The sequence below is a fragment of the Gigantopelta aegis genome, chromosome 4 (assembly GCF_016097555.1).
Source record: "Gigantopelta aegis isolate Gae_Host chromosome 4, Gae_host_genome, whole genome shotgun sequence".
Classification (NCBI taxonomy): domain Eukaryota; kingdom Metazoa; phylum Mollusca; class Gastropoda; order Neomphalida; family Peltospiridae; genus Gigantopelta; species Gigantopelta aegis.
In genome coordinates, this window is record NC_054702.1 from 58,460,547 (window position 1) to 58,478,908 (window position 18,362).

The 18,362-nt window shown below is 34.7% G+C and overlaps 1 protein-coding gene across 2 annotated transcripts in view; it reads right to left on the reverse strand.

The window, feature by feature from the left end:
• LOC121370825 (mitogen-activated protein kinase kinase kinase 15-like) overlaps positions 1 to 18,362 on the reverse strand; it is a 74,340-nt gene that overhangs the window by 41,544 nt on the left and 14,434 nt on the right. For both annotated transcript variants that reach the window (XM_041496315.1, XM_041496314.1), the window contains exons 3-15: positions 13,209 to 13,431; positions 11,717 to 11,892; positions 10,676 to 10,751; positions 10,220 to 10,312; positions 7,646 to 7,752; positions 6,821 to 6,991; positions 6,138 to 6,250; positions 5,217 to 5,376; positions 4,512 to 4,599; positions 3,833 to 3,907; positions 2,472 to 2,543; positions 1,012 to 1,091; positions 527 to 625 (exon numbers count right to left, since the gene is read on the reverse strand). In XM_041496315.1, the coding sequence (XP_041352249.1) occupies positions 527 to 625; positions 1,012 to 1,091; positions 2,472 to 2,543; positions 3,833 to 3,907; positions 4,512 to 4,599; positions 5,217 to 5,376; positions 6,138 to 6,250; positions 6,821 to 6,991; positions 7,646 to 7,752; positions 10,220 to 10,312; positions 10,676 to 10,751; positions 11,717 to 11,892; positions 13,209 to 13,431 (1,533 nt within the window). The remainder of the gene's footprint in view (positions 1 to 526; positions 626 to 1,011; positions 1,092 to 2,471; positions 2,544 to 3,832; positions 3,908 to 4,511; positions 4,600 to 5,216; positions 5,377 to 6,137; positions 6,251 to 6,820; positions 6,992 to 7,645; positions 7,753 to 10,219; positions 10,313 to 10,675; positions 10,752 to 11,716; positions 11,893 to 13,208; positions 13,432 to 18,362) is intronic.

Here is an 18,362-nt window from a genome sequence, read left to right on the forward strand (position 1 = left end):
TATGGTATTGACTTTTTAGGTTTTTAAAGATCATTTCAACTTTTATTTTTAAATGGAGATCGATTCCAAGGACAGAGAATTTTGAAACCTGAAGCTTCAGTATTGTCCTATCAACTTCATGCTTTTTATATCCAAATTCAGAAGCCATCTGACAGATTTGTTCACTGAAACTAAGAAGGAAGGAAATATTTTATTTAAAGATACACTCAGCATATTTCATTTACGGTTTATATAGCATCAGACATATGATTATGGACCACACAGATATTGAGAGAGGAACCCACTGTCACCACTTCATGGGCTACTCTTTTCAATTAGCAGCAAGGGATCGTTTATATGCACCATCCCACAGACAGGATAGTACATACCACAGACTTTGTTACAACAGTTGTGGAGCACTGGCTGGAACAAGATCACTGAAACAAGATGTTCCATTTGTCAACAATATATGTTCCAAAAGAATATCGTAAGCAGTAGTTATCTTTTTTCTTCAATGGTGACAGAATAAAACACAAGTGATATTTACCTGAGTTTCTGTGCCTCTGACGAGAAAAAGAAGTGAAAGTCATCATCAGACACATCTTGTACGTACAGAAACAAAGCCCTCGTATCACGCTTGTACAAACTGAAATAGAAAGTATAGCCAATGGATGGATGGATGGATGGGTGGATGAATGGATGGATGGGCGAGTGGATGGGTGTTTGTGTGGGTGAGTGGTTATTGGATGGATGGATGGGTGGATGGGTGGGTGGATGAGTTGATGAATGGAAGGATGGAAGGATGGATGGATGGATGGATGGATGGATGGATGGATGGATGGATGGATGGATGGATGGATGGATGGATGGAAGAATGGATGGATGGGTGGGTGGATGATTGGATGGATGGATGGATGGATGGATGGATGGATGGATGGATGGATGACAATACAAAGAGGAGATAGAATTCAATTGCAATGTATAGACAAAACAATAAGAGGAAGACAACATTAAAAAACTGTAGCAACTGACCTAACACGCTTGACTGTGTCAATGGGAAATGTCCATTCACCGAGCCCACGATCCTGAGAGACATGCCACAGTTTCACACACTAAAGAAGAAAAAATAAACATCATGATGTCAGTCTCAATAGGGGGAAAAAGGCATTGGAAGATGACAGCCACTGTGGGGAAAGGAGATCTATATTAATTTAATTTTTGATTGGAGGTGACCAATGCATTGTCAGCTTATTTGGGGAAAGAGGGCAGGCAGTGACTCCACAACCCTCATTTTTGACAAGTATTTGGAACAACTCACAAGTAATACCTAATATTAAAAAACCCATGAAAAATGATCAGACAAAACTCATATTTTGACTTCTTCTTTTTTTATGTACAGTGGAACCTCGTTAGTCCGGACAGTATGGTTATTAAAAAAAACTGTCCGGATTAATGAATTTCCGGATTACTGAAATGTACGTGATGAGTACCCTCCCTTGATTCACAAACAATATAAAAACGACACATTTGATTTTTAGAACCAAACATTTCTTCAACCAGTTTTGTTCTGTTGATCCGCCTCGTGATGTGAATAAGCGCTATTTACATGTCCGTGAGGCCAGTCTACTATTCAGTAGTGTACGGCCAGGTGCTTGTCTTAAAGTTAGAAAATGCGATTAAATAAAATGAAATACTGTTTAAGACATGTTGCATTGTTGCTACTAAATGTTTCATTACTAGCGACAACAAGTTTTAAATTTTATTAGTCATACCGGTTAATGTAAATCTAGGCCACGTGGTTGAGTTCATTTCCACGAAGTGGGTATGTTGTTGAGGAATGCATATTGTTTTTTACTTATATACAATCATTATTAGTTTAAAGTTTCTACATTTACAGATTATATTTTAAACATATTAAACGCCAACACGATACATCCCTTTGCCCCTAGCACAGAAATACAACTCTCTCAAAACTGGCGTGAAACTGAATGAGCATTGTTCCACTTGTGAAAGAGTCGCAAGCCAGTGTTTTGATAGCAATAACATATAAAGACGTTTCCTTTGTCTTTATTTTGGGTGACTGGCCATACTCTTGAGTTGGACACCAAAACAATTATGAACAGTACTCAATAATAAATCATACAGGTAAGTTAGGAGGGTAGTTACAAAACGAGGTCATGGGGTACCGTAGGGTATGATCAAGAGTTACCCACTTTTAAAAATAAAATACTCTATTTTTTTTTACATAAAATAAAACAGCCAGTCTGGTCTATCCGATTAACACTAAATAAACATTGGTGAATGGTTAAATAAACTGCGGTGTGAAACCCCATGCAGTCATTTTATCTCTGTCGATTCCTTGAGCGTTAATTGGCAAATTTTTTTTGCAGTGAACAATCAAACATTGAACTGAAATTTGTTATCATGTTTTTATGACTATGATACTATATTTGGTATTATTATTACTTCAGTAATCAGTCTGAAAGAATTACCTTATCATCTGTCTCCGAATCTACCTGAATATAGCTGGGTATCAGTTCCTTTGATGGTTCAAGAATCAGAACCTGAAATGAACATGTAGTACATCAAAATGAAATTTCGTTTTAAAAATATTACTTATATATCCCCCACCCACCCAACACAAACATTAAAAAGAAGAACTGTGAAAATAGAGTGGGCAAAACCATAGGCATTTTCAGGTTGGCAAGCAATTGCGATCACTCACTAGACTGGTTTGTGCACCTATTGTTAGATGAATATGATAGTACCAGTCAAAATGTTCACAATGTTCGGCCTCCCGAACATACCACAGTTGTTTGCACTCAAATTGTACCTTAATTTTAAGGCTGTAAAACAGTCTTGAAACTAAACAGTCATATGAGAACAGTCCTAATCATATTGACCAGGTCTTTAGATCACACTAATTTGGGCACAACAGGTTTTTTGTCTGTTCTGAACACACCAAGGTCTTTTTAGTGCAGTGATGTTAACAATAGCTGATAAAGAGTTGTACATATTCAGAAATGTATTTCAAGTTAAATCAAGTTTATTCCAATTACAGCTTAACATTCCAATGATTTTGAGGTCAAATGTTCTGAGATTACTGTATACGCAAAAATGTTCGCAATTAAAATATACCGTGAAAATCGTGAACATGTCGACAGCACTGCGAATTTAATTATGCACGAACTTATTTCTGATTTGGTCTAATTTTCATGGATACAAAAGACAAGCAGTTAGAGGTACCTGTTAAATTTATACCAAGTTCGTATGCACTTTGTCTTTACTGCCAAATTATCCACAAGGTCACGGGATTTGATCGAAGTGACACACAGATGGGTGTAAGTCTGTTGTTACGTAATCTCAGGTTTGTTTGTTTTCTTTGTAACTATGAATGGAAGGTTGTGGGTACCATCAATAATTAAAAGTTATTTCTTCTGATATTTGCGTTTTTCAATTTTCTGTATCGCATGTGCGTGTTCATCGATAACATGTCTTATCAGACATACATACATGTACATTGACGTCTCACTGACAGCATGGTAACATGTCCAAGTGTGTGCGTGAAATCGTCATTGAAAAGTGTTTGGCAAATGAAATATGGGTAATTTTGATTTTATTATCGGGGGACACAGTCGCAAAAATGTAAAATGGAAGCTCGATCGCAAATTATTTTAGCCGCAAAAATATTTGCGTATACGGTAGCATGTTTGTACTTAATGTGGGCTTGCTTATTTTGGCATACATATTTTAGGCACCCCCTTTATCACCTCATCTTCGATGCAATCTAAGGCCCAGTTGACAGTTTTGTTTGAAAGGAGTAGGACCAATGCTATCCGATTCAGGTACTTACAGGAAATCTAGAACTGGTAATTTCAGAATCAGGTTTGGTTGCTTCCACAAAGAAATCCATCCAGAACAGAAAAATCTGAATGAAAATAGAATGGAAGAAAACAATGTATATCAAAATCTCCAAAGCTTAAATGCTTGTGTCAAAATTCCATCTTGAATTAAAACAAAAGAGGTACACATTGAATCATTGTGATATACAAATACTGTGTTGTATATGCAACACTGTGGTTTGGATTGCTGCTGTTTATATGGACACACCAGGGCAATCTGGTTTACACTGCTATGATATGCATGGTAGTACTGAACCGTGGTGCAAGCGTGTTAGGATTAGATAATTCACTAGTGATGTAAATATAATTCACCTAACTGAACAATCGTCTACTTAGGTAAAAATGACACAACAAACCTCCAGTTACCTAAGATTTTGAAGTATTGTCTCCTCTAATAACAATAATAATAACAATATAGGGTTAGATCTGGGTAAGCAGAAAATTTAGCCATAATTATCTATTAAACTTAAAAAAATCCATAATTATTTTCCAAAACAAATATCTATCATTACATGAAATTATTGTACCAGCTTAAAATAAACATTGACAATAAATTTTTTTAAATTCACAACTGATAAATTTGGCGAGTGCCGGAGTGAGCCCTGTAACATCAAGAGCACAGCCATGTACCTGCTTCTCCGTGTCAGAACCTGCTGAACTGTCTTCATTCCTGAACCGGTTGATTAGAATTATGTTGCCCACTGTCGACTTCAGATACCTTAAAGGCATAAAAATAAACTTACAAATGTCTGTTTTGTTGAATGACACCACTAGAGCACATTGATTAATTAATAATCAGCTATTGGATGTCAAACATTTGGTAATTCCGACTCATAGTCAACAGAGGAAATCCGCTACATTTTTCCTAATGCAGCAAGGGATCTTTCATCTGCACTTTCCCACAGACAGAAAAGCACATACCACGGCCTTTGACCAGTTGTGGTGCACTGGTTGGAATGGGAAAAAAAACAATCAGCTGAACGGATCCACTGATGTGGTTCGATCCTGTATCGCAAGCACCCTAGGCAAGCACTCAACCGACTGAGCTAAATTCCGCCCCAGAAAGAAGAGATGAAAATGACCTTGGGTAACACTTCCAGATAAATTCAGTCTTGGAAAATAGGGAGTTACACTGAACATTTTCCTCATAGCATGGAGAGAGAGGAACAGATTTCTGCTAGGGCTAAACTCAAGAATTCAGGAAACATTTAAATTCTTTGATCCCTAGGAAATGAAATGAATGTTCAATAACAACTCATAAGAGCACATTTGGTCTAGAATGTTTGAAAAGAAACCTGCAGCTAAGTTGTTAAACAAGACAACAAGAGAACTAACCAGTCAGGTGGCTCCAGTCTAAACATACACTCGGCGGCCTGGATCGCTTTCCCGTAGTCGTTGGCAAGAAGACTGATTTCAAAGAAGGTGGCCACATCCCAGTAGTCGGTCAGAGACTGCAGACTGCCCTTCTTCCCAATCAGGTTGTTCAGTATTATACCTTTAGCAAGAACACGAATAACTATTAGAAACGTAAAACAACTGGTATACACAAAGGATAATTCATATTTCGGGATTGTTGTTTTTTGTTAAATGAAATTAAAGTTTGTTTTACAAGACCACAGGAGAACATGGAATTATTAATCATGAGTTATTGGATGTCAAACATATGTAATTTTGGCATAGTCTGTTAGAAAACCTGTTACATGTTTCCATTAGCAGCAAGGGATCTTTTATAGGCACTTTCCCACAGACAGGACAATACATACTACAACCTTTGATAAACCAGTACTAGGGCACTGACTGGGACTGGGGGCAATCCAATCCGAGAATGGGTCCACTGATGGGGTCCAATCCCAAGATCAAAGGACATGAGACAAGGTCAGTTCAGGTCATAGGGCTTTATGTGCACATTCAGAGCAAGCTGTTGTAGCGCACGCCTGTCTTGGGCACAAGAGCTGGCCTCGGCCGGCTCCTCCGTCCAGGACAGGAAAGTAAGACAAGTGATCCCCACCCCTTAAATAACTCTACGAGATGAGCTATAAATCATATTTGACAAAAAGAAACAAAGAAATTTTCTTCGACATTTTACCTTTATTCTAAAACAACACACCACAAGTTCATTGGGCAATTAGTGCAAACACTGTAACTTACCAATGACATTATTTTGGTAAGTCACGTCATTACATTACAATAATAAAAAAACTCACCTTTCACTCATTTGCTATTATATTACCATAAATAACTAACTGCACGACAAACCTATTCGTTGAAGTTCTTGACAAGTGGAAAAATCCTTTCCTGATATGACGAGAAGTGTAGCCAGATTTATTCCAGCATATTCATTAGGTTGAACCTCAAAACCTTTACGGTACCTATAAGAAAAAACAGAAGGAAGTTTTTATTAATATATGGTTAAATAATCACAGCAAAACAAAATCATCATTTCAGAACTATGTATTTGCCATGGTCAGTTTTGGATATAGTGAAATACATTGGTGAATAAGAACTTTTTGTGCTTATTCTACTAAGTAAAAAATCTATGTCTAGAGTTTACCTAACCTTCAATAGGGATCCATGCATGATATGGACTAAAAAATAATTGGGGGGGGGGGGGGGGTAATAAAAAATAATCAGAGTAATAATATATAGAGTCAAAAGGTATTTATAAATTACAAAGGGTGCTTTTTTCTTTTTTTCAGGGGTGGGGAGACTATAACCCTTGCATCCCTGTTAGATACCACCATGAACCGTAAATTTTTAGCTACATAACATGCTGAGCTTTTTATACAAATATTTATCATTATTCTTTGAGCTGGTAAATATGAAAACTGAGATTACATGTAGTTACCAAATTATAATACGCACCACAATCAGAAAAGAATGAACACACAAAGAGAACCTGAAATACAGTTCACGACCTGCAGGCATGAAATGTAACTAACCAGTCAGTAGCGTTGTTCAGTGCCGACTGATCGGAATAATCCGACTCTATGAACTTGTCCTTGTAGATCCGCCCACACAGGCAGATCATGTCTGGAACCTGGGTCTCGGAATTTTCCATGGCTTTCTTTATCACCTCCAAGGCTCTGTCACGATCACCATTTTTGTTCCTCCTGTAAAAAACGGAATTTGTTCTTGTCAAATCATACTAATATTGTGAAATAAAAGGTATGTTAACGAAGGAAGGAAATGTTTTATTTAACAATGCACTCAACACATTTTATTTATGGTTATATGGTGTCGGACTTATGGTTAAGGACCACACAAATATTAAGAGAGAAAACCAGCTATCACCACTTCATGGGCTACTCTTTTCGATTAGCAGCAAGGGATCTTTTATATGCACCGATGGGAATCGAGCCTAGATCGATCGCACATGAGGCGAGTGCTGTACCACTGAGCTACGTCCCGCCACAAAAGGTGTGTTAAAGGGAATTACAACCAGTTATTTTGTACCAAATATTAAAGTAGTAAAAAAATATGTTATATTCAAATTTAAATTTTATAGAAACATAATCATGCAATGAAAATATTTCTTGATTTTTCTAACAGCATATTCTAAAATCATTATTATTAATTTGATTATAACAAAGCAAAGCCAACTATACTCATACAAAAAAAATAAAAAATGTTTGAACAAATAAAATAATCACCATCTGTTCTGAAATTAACTCAGGTCTATATTAACACACTGAACATAGATATAAAATTGCTGAACTACAAGATTCAAGAACAGGTCTGATTTGTCGGAGATCTTCATTACGAACCTGTTGAGTGCAAATGCATATAGGTGTTGAATGGCAACAGCACTGACCACCTTGTTGTTCTGAATCTGAGCCAGGTCTTCCACCAACTTCACCATAGCGTCATAGTCCTGATAAGAAAACAATACAGCTAGTGAGATACATGTATATCAATAACTTTAACCTTTTAACTACTGCAGGCAAGATATCTCGCCCGACGTCACACAAGTCAACATACTGTACACTGTATACAGTGCATTCCCCAATTCATATTTTGTGATATTTTGCACACAAAACAAATTATGTGACAGTATGGCAACTTTAGTTTTTTGTTTTTCAATGGAAAATACCTGGGAATTTTGAGTCGAAAAGGTGATTTTTGTTAAGTATTTTTGCCTGACAACAATGGTAGCTGATTGTGACAGATAATTTGATAATAAATTTGATTGTTTTACCAACACAAAAACGAAAATCACCAAATATTGGGATATGAATCGTAGTTCGTTTTAAAAAAAACATTCTGGTCAGAAAAACAGTTATTGGGAATAATGGACATAAATACTGGACATCTGGCCACAAATGCCTGTAACTAAATGTGACTTTTTAGATTTTTAGCCTAATTTTACTCAACATTAACTAATCTAAAATATCATAAAAATATGAAAACCCCACAAAAATAATACTTACCAATTAAAATATGAACTTTATTTTATATATTTATACAAAATTTAAGTGAATATGTGTGTGTGTAAAAGTTATAAACTTGTACCAACTCAGCATGGTTTTTGTTAAAAATTAATCCAATAGAAGGTTAACATAGCATCATAGTCTTGATAAGAACACAATGCATTACAGCTAGTGAGATATTGCACTAACTTCACCATAGCCCTAATAAGAAAACAACAATTTTCAGCTAGTGAGGACTTCTACTAACTTCACCATAGCATCATAGTCCCGATAACAGGGTTCATATACCTTGGAAACAAAAAATTCCAGACCTTTTCCAGACTTTTTCCAAGACACAAAAATATTTTTCAAGACTCACATTACTCAATAATCAGTATATAAAATTACTTGAAATTGTTTCCAGTAACAGTTTAGAATTATTTTGTCCTTTAGCACATCAAATCCCCAGAAGCAGAATGAATTATTAACATAAACACTAAACAAAATTCTCCCCATATTTTCAGAAAATGTGACAAAATGGACAATTTTTTTGTCATATGCACTGTGCAAACGCATACTTCAATTCTTCAGTAAATGTCAGCGATTTCCCAAATGTACGTTAGTGCCAAGATTGGAAAATGTCGTCAGATTCTGACAGTTTCATGCAACCGAGATTTACTACATGAGTCCTAAAGACAAATTTCCATACTTTTTCCAAACCAACTTGCAAAAAAAGGTATTTTTCCATACTTTTTACAGGTCTGGAAAATGGATTTTCAAAATTCCATACTTTTCCAGGTTTTCCAGACTCTGTACGAACCCTGTGATAAGAAAACAATAATTTTCAGCTAGTGAGGACTTTCACCAATGTCACCAAAGTGAAATACATGTAAGTAAAACACAACTGTGTCTACCAAGAGGCACAAATCCTATGAGCCACTCAGGTTGATCTCACTGTCTTGTAACCTATGAGGAGGCAGTGACTTTTTTCCCTTCAAAACCAAGTGTGACAACTGCTGTGATTACATTATCAGAGTTGTCCTTCCTTTCCATCATTTTATCAGTTTGTGGCTTATTACCTAACAGTGTATTTCTGTTAGTTATTGTCTGTTTATTTTAAGTTAATCATGAAATGAATTGAGTTTTTACCACATTTCAACTTCCTTTAACCTTTTCACACATTACACACTTTTTAAAAAGAGATACTATCATAAACCTTTTTATGCATTACACCTTTAAAAATAGATATAACTCTTGCCATAATTACATTCCAGTCAGTATAAATCTTTGTGCGGAGAAATACCGATCAAAACAAACGTGCATATAATTTTCAGCTGTAACATTTATTTTTGTTTATAACACTGTTTTAAAACAGCTTTGTAATCAAGTAAACCTATTCTAAATACAAAATGTTCAGAATATTTTGTGACTTTCTTGCTGTAACCTGTTTTGCTGACATGGTCACATTATCTCCTACAGTATAACTAACCTAAAAATCTCTTTAAGGGACATTCCTGAGTTTGCTGCAATTTTTAAGATGTTATTGACTAACAAAGACTTTTTAGCGATTGTAATTACATATCAATATATTTTTTGGCATAAAATATTGGTGGCTGTACAATAAACATGTTTCTGATAGTTATAATATTTGTACTAGGTTAAATTTCATTTCATTTCTTAAACTATTTTTTTTCTTATGTACGAAATTATTTGAAGACAAAATCCAATTTGGGCTTCTTACAAATATTAACACAACCAGAAATACATTGAATATACAGACACTGATATTCTAAACAAGAAAATATATTTAATATGTAAGTTTAATCGTAGAAATATTTTATTAGTCGGAAACATCTTACAATGCAACTCAGGAATGTCCTTTTAAGGCAAAAGAATGCTGAAGATGAGAATATTTCCCATAGTACAACAAACCTGAATATCTCTGTAAGAGAGCAGCATGTTGAATATGACATTTTCTGACATCAGTGACGGATCATCCAGTCTACGTCGCATTGCCTCCAGGGCCTAAAATAAAAGTATATACATTAACAATTTAAAAAAATATCACACAAACTTTCTGAGCTAGGTAAATATAAATTTACGTTAATTGCATGAATCGTTATTTTTTAGGTTTTAATCAAACAATTGAATACTGACAAATAAACTATATGAAGTACAGACACATGTAATTAAAAAATTATAATTCTGTGCATTTAATAGAAAAATAAGGTACATGTATTGCAACACAACTTTGTTAAGTTTTCTCTTAGTTTATTATTGACAGTGTATTATTAACTGAAACAAAATACTTTCAAAATCCCGGTATATATGAAGATCTGAATTTTCTCTTTTGTTTTCAGAATAAAATTCAATTTAATTAATACAAACCTGTACAAGTTTTTCACCCTTGTTATTCTCTCTGACTTTTCTAAGATCAGTCAAAAATCTTTCTTTTGAGTGGGCTCTGAAATATACAGCATCATACACTAGATTATTAAAAACATGCATTAAGTAAAGCAAAATATGCATTAAACATGATAAAAATATTTTATAAAAAAATGCTAAGATCTATATGTATATGTTGATCCACAATACTGAACATTTGACTTCCCTAATGGAGCATTGCAAGAACACAGGTTTTAACTACAAATCACAAAATATGAATTGACATTCAGTTTGGGGGTCAAAATAATTAAAACAGTACAAACTATCCTATTAGCCTAACTCCAGATTTAGCATATTTAATGATCTATTCAGGGCTCGAAGCTCGCCAAAACATATTGTGGCCCAAAAAATAATAATGGATGTTGGCAAATTAAGGTAAGCAAACCATGAACCACGAGCAAGATTTTAATGTGGAATATAAATATATGCAATACAAATATAAATAGTGGCTCATATGTTATAGCTCTAAAGAAGTTCACCCAAATAATAAAATTTGGGCAACTAACGCCACTATTTTTTAAATATTTAAGTCGCCCAAATGGGACATTGGTCGCATTTGGCGACCTGGCCACAGGCCGTTTCGAGAACTGTTATTGTGCTGTAATATTTTGACAACACATTTTTATTTAAATTTGTCAAACAGCTAATAAGTGTTTTGTTCCACTTGCATGACCTTAAGCTTTTTATGTTTAGTAACAACTTGTTTTCATTAAAGGAAAACTGCAAACAACATAAGGGGCCATTCACAATTATTGGCATCTTCACAAATGTATTCTAGGGTAGTAGGGGTTAAGACCATGCAGCATACACTTTTAAAAAAAATATCCTGGATGAAATCAACATTTACACATTTCGTAGTGAGAGGGGAGAAGTAAAAAGAGTATCTTTGTACACTTGTGAAAATGTCAATAATCGTGCATGGCTCCTAAGTAAATAGCACACAAATATATACTACTTTGACTTAAAAACAAAAAAGATAATTACGTATTCTCTTGGTCCACTTCTTTCAAAGCTGTCTTCAGTTTGCGGCAAAGTGTTGGGATGTCCGTATTCGCACAAAAATCACCTACTGCCTTTTGTAATGTTGGATCACTGATGATACAAGATCCTAGGGTGTCCACTTGATATGGCAGGATCATTACACCATTGCAGCACGAAAGCTATAATTAATACAGACAGTATTACTATATAGTACTTACTACACACAACCCCTGCAATTGCCCATGGCAATCAGCAACGCTGTGGAGTTCTTAATTCTCCACAGCACTTGTTTACCTGGGACTATATTCAAATTTTTTTCAATGGTATGGTTTTTTTGCCGTAGACATTTTCTTAATTGCAGGGGTTGTACACAAAAACAGTAATTATTAAGTTAATGAAATATAATTACAAAAATTAATCTAGACATCTTTTATGTTCACATATAAAACTGTAAATCATATAACTTTTTTTTTTACACTCCAGTTTAGGAGGAAGATTTCTATTAAAAATATTTATAAAACAGAGATCTGAAATGCTTTAACAAAAATTTTTGTCCACTTTTTATAATTTTACAAGTATGTGTAGACTGATCTTTGTAATATTTAAATAACCCAGTCTTTCAGGTCAGAGAGTTTAACGTGCACATTCAGAGCAAGCTGTTGTAGCGCATGCACTCAGTCTTTTAAAGTATAAAGAGTTTGGGTGTTTTGTAATAACCATTATTTTTCTCTTTACATGGTGCATTTAACAGATCTGGTTGACGTTTTTGATACACACATGTATGTACCGGCCTCGGTGGCACAGTGGTTAAGCCATCGGAATACAAGCTGGTAGGTACAGGGTTCGCAGCCCGGTACCGGCTCCCACTCAGATTGAGTTCTTAAGGGCTCAGTGGGTAGGTGTAAGGCCACTACACTCTCTTCTCTCTCACCAACCAACTAACCAACTAACCCACTGTCCTGGACAGACAGCCCAGATAGCTGAGGTGTGTGCCAAGGACAGCGTGCTTGAACCTTAACTGGATATACGCACGAAAATAATTTGAAATGAAAATGTACACAGTTCATTGCTAATTAAAGCTAGCACCTACCCTGAGTGAGTGACACCGGCCTCGGTGACGTGGTTAGGCCATCCACAGGCTGGTAGGTACTGGGTTCGGATCCCAGTCAAAGCATGGGATTTTTAATCCAGATACCGACTCCAAACCCTGAGTGAGTGCTCCGCAAGGCTCAATGGGTAGGTGTAAACCACTTGCACTGACCAGTGATCCATAACTGGTTCAACAAAGGCCATTCGTTTGTGCTATCCTGCCTGTGGGAAGAGCAAATAAAAGATCCCTTGCTGCCTGTCGTAAAAGAGTAGAATATGTGGTGACAGCGGGTTTCCTCTAAAAAACAGTGTCAGAATGACCATATGTTTGATGTCCAATAGCCGATGATAAGATAAAAAATCAATGTGCTCTAGTGGCATTGTTAAATAAAACAAACTTTACTACCCTGAGTGAGAGCGTCATTTCGGAGTCGACATCGAAGCAGGTAACGATGTTGTGCTTCATTCCGAGGCTCTGCCTCACGCCGATGTGGTAGAACAACGGCGCCTGCTGGATGGGCACCGTCATGTCAATGATGGCTACATCGGCATTGTAGAAAATGTCCAGGGTCTGGGTCTCACCAAAGTCAAGCTTCTGGAAGGAGATCGTATCCAAACTGGCACCAACACTGAAACATAGTCACACGGTTTACAGACATTAGAATATAGTCAAAAGGTCTACAGACATTAGAACATAGTCACACGGTCTACAGACATTAGAACATAGTCACACGATCTACAGACATTAGAACATAGTCACGCGGTCTACAGACATTAGAACATAGTCACACGGTCTACAGACATTAGAACATAGTCACACGGTCTACAGACATTAGAACATAGTCACACGGTCTACAGACATTAGAACATAGTCACGCGGTCTACAGACATTAGAACATAGTCACACGGTCTACAGACATTAGAACATAGTCACAAGGTCTACAGACATTAGAATATAGTCACATGGTTTACAGACATTAGTATGCAGTCACAAGGCTTTCAGACATTAATTACAGTCATCAAACAATGTCGACATTTGTGTATGATGAAAGTTTATAAGTAAAAAATTAAAAACATAAGAAATGTAAAATTAGTATTGTCATAAAAAAAAAGCTTTCAAGGAAAATATCTGTCTGAATTAAAAACTGACATGTTTTTGTATTTTTGTTGCTTTAAATTTATTTATTTCCATATGTGAACATCTACATGTATGCCAGTATACATGTACCATCTCTTATGTTTTTCAATGAATTACTAGGATATTGCGCCTTTTTTTTCTTGCTTTTTTTGCAGAATAGTGCTATTTTTAAGTATTACATTAAATGACCTTTTAGAAATATTCAAATTATCACTAAAAACACACACAAAAAACAGGAAAAGTAAGAAAATTATTATTTTTAAGCTAATAATGTACTGATATTATTTTTGGTCTCGTATAAAAAGCAGGTAATGAGTTCAGAACAGAGCATGTTTTACATGAGTTTACAAAGTGTTGACATACATGTATATATCACTTAATCTATTGGTACATGCTGAACAAATGTTTTACTTTTTAATTAGAAGTCTGTAAAGTCTATTTTAACTGTTTAGATTTATTTATTTTTCAAAAGGAAACTATTATTAGTTCTGGTAGGAGTTTTTACCTAGTTGAAAATCTATTAGTATAATTATATTCACCAGGAATTATTTGTTTGCTAGGTAAATCAAATGACAAATTATATTTAAAACTTTAATTCATTCACAAATACAAGTACATGGTACTTTAAAAAAACCTTTAAAATATATCACATACCATAAACAGTTATATATATACAAATTAGGCGAGTATATAGAAGGCCTGGGTGTGTTTAGCTCAAGCATATTTACTTACATATTATATGTATATTCTTTATTCCACTTTTGTAAAGAGTTAAGTCAAGATACAGCATTTTACAAACTATATACTGTTAACAGGAGGATTACCTTTAAACACTAAACCTATTCATAAAATACAAAAATGAGAAAATCCATAAATATTTCACACCCTCACATACCATGTACAAACCCATGCATGTTATCCATAACCGTATAATTAAATTTCCATCACATTCATTACAATTTAACATCATCCCATTAGTCCAGCCCTAGCGATGGGAGTTTATTCATGTCTTGATAATGTAAAAATAACATCATCAGGGAATGTCATACCAGATGACGTCACTATTTATTGGTCTCATTGAGCGTTTATGAACCAAAAAAAATTAATCAAAATAAAATATGAACTTTTAGTGTCATATTACAATTAGTAAGTATATTTTAAATTTAATTATAAAGATTGTCTGTTATTTCTTTTATGCTCATCGGGGTATGAACAAAAAAAAAAAAACATATGCCGATTCACAGAGTTTACAGATGATTTCTTTTGTTCATACATGTGCACATGTACTCTAATGAATGTAAAAACCCCTACCCAGCCAATCCTTAAATAGCACAGGAATAATATACATGTATTAGCACACACTGTAGTGTCAAATGTAGATTTAATTTTGACATTATTTCATTATTTTTAAAGGGACATACCCTAGTTTTTAAACACTAAGACATTTTTTTTACTATTAGGTAGTACTAAACCAAATAACTTCCGGCTGGGTCAAAGTTCGAGGTGCACCCAACTTTTGAAAGAGAAGTGAACACCACAAGTCCTGTGATTGGTTATAAATGTGAGTGTGTTGGTTGTAAAAAATAATAGTTTTATCTGGGTAAAAAAAATAAGCAATTTTATTTCATCTAGTACCAATGTGTCAAGTAGCCTTGTGCTTGAAACATGTATGGGGTACCTGTAAAAAAAAGTACTCGAATTTTGTGCGAAACTAGGGTAGTCATAGACGCTACCCGTTATCTCAGAAACGAGCAGCTTGACCCCCAATTTTTTTCTGACACTTTAAGTGTAAGGGGTGGTAGTATTTATATCCGCGGCGTTTATGTCGGTTGATACGTTGCAGGTAGGAGTTTTAGCCACATATGTTACTATTGTCGTCTATGGGATTTGATTTGGTAGTATACACCCTATAGCACATATTCAGTGCATAATAAAAAATATTATGATTTTGTCATTTTATTTAATTAAACTATACTGGTTGATTAATTAGCCATCACTCGATCATGCAAGTTCACAATGACCTTGACCGTGACAATAATCTCTGTACATGGCTCTGAATGGAGTTTGAATCAAAGTTAGCACTGAAGAAAAGTTGGTTTTGGCCTATAATTCATACTGTAAAGATTTCAATAATTTCTTTTTACATGGTATTATACAACTGCTCTTAAATATGGTATTATATATAGGCAACCTGAACTAAGATTTTAATAGCAATTTATTTTTATATTAAAAATAGCATGTGCCAATAGTGGGTTAATGTCTTTAGTTTCCATTAACATTGTTAATTTTTTATCTATGAAATTCTGAAAACTCAAATTTGTAAAGAACTTGATTTTTATTGTCATTTTGACATATTTATAGGGTGCTAAGTTATATTTTAGACAAATTTGTAGTTTTATGCAAAATGTAAAGTAAATTTGAAGAAAAACTTTACCAAAAACATAATTAAATTTGTTGTCACTATTGTGCCTTCTGTTCTTATTTGTACATAACAATAAGGTTGTTAAACATATACTTAGATCTCCAGATCATTTTTTTTCTTTTAATAATCACTTAGTTAGCTCTCATGAAAAGCATTTTGAGTTTATACTAAATTCAGAACCAATTTTGTGAGATTTGATTATCTGCCTTGGATTAAGTTGATAATTTATTTTATTGTTAAAGCTGTATTACCTAATGTTACTAGCTAAATAAAATGCTGGATTACAGATTGTAGGAATACATCTAATATACATATTGTATTCATCCGGATTAGAAAATAATGCAAGAAAATAGATGTTCGGGTAATTTTGTCAGTTAAAAATAGTTTTTTTCTGTAATTAATCAAAAATAAATGTGTGAAAGCTGCATGATAATTCCAGATATCACAACTATTAAAACCTCCAACTACAGTAGACTATAAATAAAATATAGTCAGGAATATTGGTGGCTGCCAATGGTTTTGATGGTTCATTATGAAAATCAGCATGGCCGATGGATTTTAAATTCCCATACCTGGTAACTTGAAGACACCCACACCCAGCATACAGGATTTCCTCCCAACACTAATGTTCAGGACATTAAGGCATTACTTCACACAGGTACAGTCATGTTTGTGTTTCCTTCCTCAGACAGTGCATTTTTTTAATACTGATATTTCTTTGATGTGCCTGTTAAGGTCTTCATAATCTAGGGGTCAATCAAGTGCATGTGTTTTAATGGAATTCTTTAAAGGGGTAGAGGTACTCTGACTATCTTTGTTATCTCTACATATATACCTGAGTACACACACCCAATTGAAAGTAAATATCTTCAAGAGTTTTATTTTAAAACATTTTGTTGTTTAATATGACATATTGCATTTGTACAAAACTGTGTGCAATATATAAGCCTTTTGAGGTGTACATTATATTAGGTTGCACTGTAGAAACAACAGTTTCAGTGAGGTTGTCAGTTTATGTCAGAATACACCAGACACTGGTTGTCATAAAGACACATAGCTGGACACTTTTTGAAAAATGTATGTTATCAGTATAGGTAGTACTAAACCAAATAACTTCCGGCTGGATCAAAGTTCGAGGTGCACCCAACTTTTGATAGAGAAGTGAACACCACAAGTCCTGTGATTGGTTATAAATGTGAGTGTGTTGGTTGTAAAAAATAAGTTTCATCTGGGTAAAAAAAATATGCAATTTTATTTCATCTAGTACCAATGTGTCAAGTAGCCTTGTGCTTGAAACATGTATGGGGTACCTGTAAAAAAAAGTACTCGAATTTTGTGCGAAACTAGGGTAGTCATAGACGCTACCCGTTATCTCAGAAACGAGCAGCTTGACCCCCCTTTTTTCCTGATTCACTTTAAGTGTAAGGGGTGGTAGTATTTATATCCGTGGCGTTTATGTCGGTTGATACGTTGCAGGTAGGAGTTTTAGCCACATATGTTACTATTGTCGTCTATGGGATTTGATTTGGTAGTATACACCCATTAGAGCCGTTTTTGATAACTGAAGTCATACATGTACTTTACTTAGATTTTATTGTTTAGATTATCCATTTCCGTACATTCGAAGTGTTTTTGGTCATCATAGTGTTTTTAATATCACAAAATGCATTTGTCATATTTTTGAGAAGTAACAGCTACATGTATGGAGTCCAGTTTTAATCTATTTTAGAGGCTATTTCACCATTTCAAAGTCACAGAATCATGTTTCATTCAATTGTAACTTTATCCAAATGTGTTATAGGTTTGTAGATTAACTGAACTTAGTGTTAATTTTCACGGGTTGAAACTACAGGGTATGTCCCTTTAAGATTATTTGGCAGATTCAAAATCCTTATAATAAAAGGGAGTTTATAATTTGTATTCTCAGGATCAGTTATACATGTTTTACATCTGTCAATCATATGGGTCCAAACAATAATTTCGGGACGAGGGGGGGGGGG